The sequence below is a fragment of the Pundamilia nyererei genome, unplaced genomic scaffold (genome assembly GCF_000239375.1).
Source record: "Pundamilia nyererei isolate P.nyererei 1_Seehausen unplaced genomic scaffold, PunNye1.0 scaffold00022, whole genome shotgun sequence".
NCBI classification, from domain to species: Eukaryota; Metazoa; Chordata; class Actinopteri; order Cichliformes; family Cichlidae; genus Pundamilia; species Pundamilia nyererei.
In genome coordinates this window covers 2,158,903-2,164,656 of record NW_005187423.1, presented here as the reverse complement: position 1 = coordinate 2,164,656, position 5,754 = coordinate 2,158,903, and the positions used below count along the sequence as shown (strand labels likewise).

The 5,754-nt window shown below is 41.7% G+C and overlaps 1 protein-coding gene across 1 annotated transcript in view; it reads left to right on the top strand.

Annotated features, from left to right (window-relative positions):
- The window catches only part of trmo (tRNA methyltransferase O), a 4,169-nt gene extending 1,008 nt beyond the window's left edge, over positions 1 to 3,161 (top strand). Inside the window, exons 3-6 of the mRNA XM_005726894.1 lie at positions 137 to 311; positions 454 to 611; positions 919 to 1,503; positions 2,703 to 3,161. Of these exons, the coding sequence (XP_005726951.1) occupies positions 137 to 311; positions 454 to 611; positions 919 to 1,503; positions 2,703 to 2,938 (1,154 nt within the window). The 3' untranslated portion in view covers positions 2,939 to 3,161. The remainder of the gene's footprint in view (positions 1 to 136; positions 312 to 453; positions 612 to 918; positions 1,504 to 2,702) is intronic.
- Positions 3,162 to 5,754: the final 2,593 nt, after the last annotated feature.

Below are 5,754 nucleotides of genomic sequence, written 5' to 3'. Positions count from 1 at the left end.
AATAAATATATATATTTTAAATAAATAACAAAACACACCTGTGGAATAAAAGTGAGTGCAAAGGATAAATTGGAGGCCAAGTTAGACACAGTGTCTGTGTTACAAAACCTGACCCTAATATTCTTATCATTTGCAGGGGACATTCAAACGGTCCCAATTGGTTACATTAGTTCCTGTTTTTCTGTGAAGAACGGGACTCCCCGGCAGCCCACTATTTGTGGCCCTTCAAGGGCAGAACTTCGAATTCTGCCGAGTGTCTTCAACAACCCGGAGCACGCTCTGGTGGGCCTGGAGCAATACTCCCATGTTTGGTAGGTTTCGTGTGTGTGTACAACACGTTACCAAATATTGTTACCCAACTCGCAAGATATTTTTTTACTCATTTTAACTAAGCATGTACACGTAAACACTATTTCCCATCATCTGCCTTTCTTTGTCATCTGGCCTTTGCAGGATAATTTTTCTCTTCCACAAAAACGGCCACCTGAGCTACAAAGCCAAAGTGAGGCCGCCCAGGCTGAACGGGCAGAGAGTCGGTGTGTACTCGACACGCAGTCCTCATCGACCGAATGCGTTGGGCCTAACACTGGCAAAGCTCGACAAAATACACGGTCAGTGTCACTAAACACGTGTGTGTGTGTGTGTGTACTGATCTGAGCTGAGTTATTTCTCTGAGGGAGATTTTAATATAGAGAGATATTTATAAGACGTTTTGTATACTGCCTCCCTCCTCGAGTTTGATATATATTACTGATTTGTTGCTTGAACCCTGTCTGAAGCACAGGGTAATTTTCCACTTGTACTAATAGTTACACTTGTTAAATCTCACTATTTTAAGCAGACTCTGGTTAAACTCTGACCTAGTTTTGTTGATGTTTTAGCTGTATATGAATATGAATGCATTTCTTTATTTTCTAGGTGATACTCTACACCTGTCAGACATTGATATGATTGCAGGCACCCCAGTCCTGGACATCAAACCCTATATCCCAGAGTATGACTCCCCCGACACCCGGAGGAGCTATGAGGAGGACTCAGAGCCCTGTAATTCAAACACTGACCAAATGAATGACGACAAGAGAAACCGCACTAACCTCCCTGAAGGATCAGACATAGATGTGCAGTTAAACACAGAAGATCGAGGAGCAGCGAGTGATTATGTGGGGAATCTCCTCCCAGAAGAAAAAACGAATACTAACGCAACAGGTTCATCTCATATCAGTGCTCAGTTTTCTCTGTCCAAAGACCTCAGTAATGTGCTGGAGGAGGTCAAGGCTTTTGTGAACCAAGACGTTTTCTTAAGTTCTGAGAGTAAGAACCGAGGTTCAGACTCTCCTAAAACTAAACCACCTTTGTTGGAAGTAGACCATCCCTGCTACGGAGAGGAAGCCTACACTACGATCGCAGGCTGGATCAGAGAGCCTCCTGTCGCAAGTCTGGATGTGCGATTCAGCCTTCACGCGGAGAGGGAGCTGGCAGAATTCATCCCTGCACAGCTGTCAGGTAAGATGACTGAGATCATGGGAGATGCAGCGCACCTGGAAAGTATTCACAGCGCTTCACTGTTTTCATATTTTGTTACAGACTTATTATAAAATGGATTCAATTCAGTTTTCACCTGAAAATTGTACACACAATACCCTGTGATGACAAAGGGATAAACGTTGGCTTGCAATTCATTAAATTAATTCAGAAATTAACTACATTTATTAAAAATAAAAAACAAAAGTGTTCATAAGTATTCATAGCCTTTACTCAATACTTTGTCGAAGCACCTTTGGCAGCTTCGGGTCTTTTTGAGTATGATGCTACATGATTGGTACAACTATTTGGGGACAGTTTCTTCCAGTTCTTCTTTGCAGTGCCCCACAAGCTCTGTCAGGTTGAATGGAGAGTGACGGTGCACAAGGTCTGAGAGTCTTTTAGGCATCTTTGGGCAACTCCATGTGGGCTGTCATCAGCCTTTGAAGACTGACTTCCCTTTGGACACTCCACCATATAAGTCTCATGCTGCAGAAATGTCTGTCCTTTTGGAAAGTTCTCCTCTCTCCACAGAGCAACACTGGAGCTCTGTAGGAGTGACAGTCAGGTTCTTGGACACCTCCCTGACTAAGGCCCTTCTGCTCTGATTACCCAGGAAGGCCGTGCGGTCAGCTGTAGGAAGAGTCCTGGTGGTTCCACACTTCTTCCATTTACGCATGATGAGCTCACTGTGCTCACTGGAACCTTTTAATGCTGCAGAAATCTTTCTGTGGCTTGGTTTGTGCTCTGACATCCACCAACAACTATAGTACCTTACGGCATGTGGACAGGTGTGTGCCTTTCTAAATCCTATCCAGTCAAGCTGTAGAAACATCTGACAGATGATCAGTGGAATCTGAGGTTAATTTTGAGTTTCATGGCAAAGGCTGTGATAACTTATGTACATGCTATATATTTGTTTTTTATTTTTCAAGCATTTTGTTTCACTTGGTCATCATGGTGGTTTGTGTGTAGAATTTTGAGTTGGAAATGAATTTAATCCATTTTGGAATAAGCCTGTAAGATGACACAATGTGGAACAAGTGAAGCGCTGTGAATACTTTCCAGATGCACTGTATGTTTGTCTCCATAAGGGGGCACTGTTGTATCAGTAATTAATGTGAAAGCCTTCATTCATATGTGAGCAGAGAGACTGAAAAACAAACTTGTGTAACACACAGGACTGTCTGAAAGCCACAGACCCCAGTTTAAGTTTCTGCGCAGTACAGAGGAGGCAGTCGCTGCCATCAGAGGGGTCCTGTCAGCAGACCCCCGATCCGTCTACAGGAGGACTCGCTGCAAGGACAGACTCTTTTTCTTCACCCTTGACACGGCTGACATTACCTGCTGGTTTGGACAAGGCTTTGCAGAGGTGCTGCAGGTAAAACCTGTAGAGCCGCACATTGCTTCAGTATGAGAAACTTTTTCATTGATGGATTTTGAGCTGAAGAGAGGAGCCTTTCATGTGACACAAAAACACCCTCTTGTTTGTTCCTTTCTTTTTGGTATTTCAATCTAAATTCTTTGCTGGCAAACTTTTATTTGTAAATCATATTGGCTTACTTAAAATCAGACAGAAGAATAATGAGGCATTGTATATTCAAAGTTGTATTGGATAATTAAATAAGATATTTATTTAAAAAACAAATGTCCCTTTTTTTCTGTTTGTCTTTAAAAAGTATTTACAAATTGGAAAAAAATGTAAGTAGTTGCACAAACAGAGTTTAATTTCTTTTCTTTCTTCTTTTTGCAAACGGTTAGCCTTGGAGTGGGTTAGCTGCTAGCTCTTCTTGTTTTCTCGAGAGACAGTCCTTTAATTTATGTGTTATTAGGATACGGTACATCAGTGGAAAGGAGGCTGTGTTGTTTTATAATTGTCTTTGGGCAATGAAACGGGCCACAGAGCCTCATAAGATTCATAAACACTCTCAAGAAGGCCCTCGTGGGACAGGAAGAGTCAACAAATGATTCAACAGAAAGATTCATGACTTAATCAGTGAGCAAGGACAGTAGAAGCACAGTAGGAAAAAGGGTCCATGGCTCTTTAGATGATGTGGACGGACCCCACTTTAGTCTGACCACTGACATCTTGTAATGTCATGATTTATTTGTTCCTCCCTTTCATCAGGCTTCTATTACCTCCCCCCTAATTGATCTGTTCCTGCTTCTCTGTACTTTATTATCCCTTTAGCTTCTTGCTAAGTATTTATAAAAGTGTGTATTTTACATTGTAGATTCACACAATAATCTCAAGACACTTCTGATCTTTCAGTGCCATTTTGACAGACTTTTCCAATATTGTATAATACAGATCTAAGAGAGGAAAAAAAACACACTGCATGAAAGTGATTTGTGGTGTTTTATGCAGAGCTGTGTGAGGGCACTTGAGTTCATGGTGGAACGACTTTAGCCGAAAAATGTGAAACACTGAAAATCTAGACCATCCATCAGGCAGTTGTAGGGAGAAGATGCAAACTCCACACAGAAATGCCCAGGCCATGTGGTGCATTCAAACACTACTGGAAGAATTATCATATTTATTTTCTGCAGTCACCACATCATAAAAGTTGCATGTATAACATCACCAATCAAATATGAGAAAGACACTTAAAATGTGACTTTATCCCAAAATAAGGCTTTAAAAACATTTGTCTGCTTGATGCATGTTATTAACTGTATTTAAAGCAAAAATGTTATTGTGGCAGGGTGTGGTTTGTGGCTCAGCTGCAGGGGAGGGGTGGAGAAGGGGGTTCAGGATGCCGTGTCAGAGGAGGCTGACACACACCTGAGCTCCATCAACTGATCACGTCTCCCCTGTAAAAGATGTGCCAGGACCTGAGGTGTATGGTTGTGTGTGCTACAAGCAGGGCAGCTGGAAAGTTGCCAAGTGAAAAACCAGCGCAAATAAAAAAACCTATAAAACGCTGTTGGTGTTGGTGTCATTTTCACTGCATTACAGGTGACTCCACTCATCCGTCCAATAACTTCTTCAGCTTGCTGCCATCAGGAAGGAGACTGAAGAGCCTCCGGGCTGCGACACAGCTTCGTCCATCGGGCTGTCAGGATGCTGAATTCACTCCATGCTCTCACATACACGAACTCCAGACCTGCATTCACCTCTTCCCTCTGAACCCTCCACCCTCAAACCACCACCATTGCCTTTTCACTGACTGCGCCCCCCAGCCCCCCGAAACTTACCCACAATCACTATGATTGTGTTGCACACTGCTGTTTATATAAGATTGTATTGTATTGCATTGTGTTGTACATAAGACTCCTATTTTATTTTTATCTTTTTTTCTTTATATTGTTTTAGTGTACACTGAGGGCCATGGGAACATTGCAGTTTCAGATTCCTTTGTATGACTGTACATATGGTCTTTGACAATAAAGCTTATTTTGTTGATGACACAGAAGACGATGCTAGGCAGATGGTGGGATGCAGCTAAAAGAAGAACTGAAATATTGTTTGGGTGGATGGCTGGTTTGGTAGACACCAAAGCTAAACAAAACTGCGTCATTGTCCAGACTCATGGAGCATACGTATCACTCTCTGCTCCTACACTTGTTTCCCAAAAAAGGGTGATTTATGGGTCATTTTTCCATGTAACTACATGGCTTCCAGCTTGTAAAGCAATATATAAGAAGGCAGTGGAAATAACTGAAGAGTCAGATATTATTTTTTTATGCAGACACGAAGTTTTAATAAAACGCTGACATAAAACAAAACAATACAAAAAACAAAGATACTTAAGAGCCAACATAAAAGTGTAAATTTTCTGTCAGTAACAGGAACATGCTGTAGCAATTACATTATTTTCCCGAAGGAGGCAGCAGTGAGTAAAGGTACAGATCTCAACCATCTAGTGCTTCTCTCAACCAACGAAGAAGAGAAATGGACCAATAACAGCGCTGCTATTCGTGTTTTTGAATCAAACGCGGTGGATGGTAGTTCAATACAAGATTTGTTTACCCTGTCCTCGTCTCTGTTAAAACGCTGGTTGACGTTAGCTGGTAAAATTTAAAAGGTAAAATACTTTTACATGATTTAAGGGTGTTTGCCTCGGACAGCTAAGCTATTAATTAAGTGCCTTTGTTAGAAGTAACTAGAGTGAGTGCAATTTACGGTTGGCTATCGACTGGTACCGGTCTCTTAAACTGTAGTTTACGCCCTTGCAATATTCACTCTTTGCAACACTTTCTGTGAATTTTAGAATTCTGTGAATTCTCACA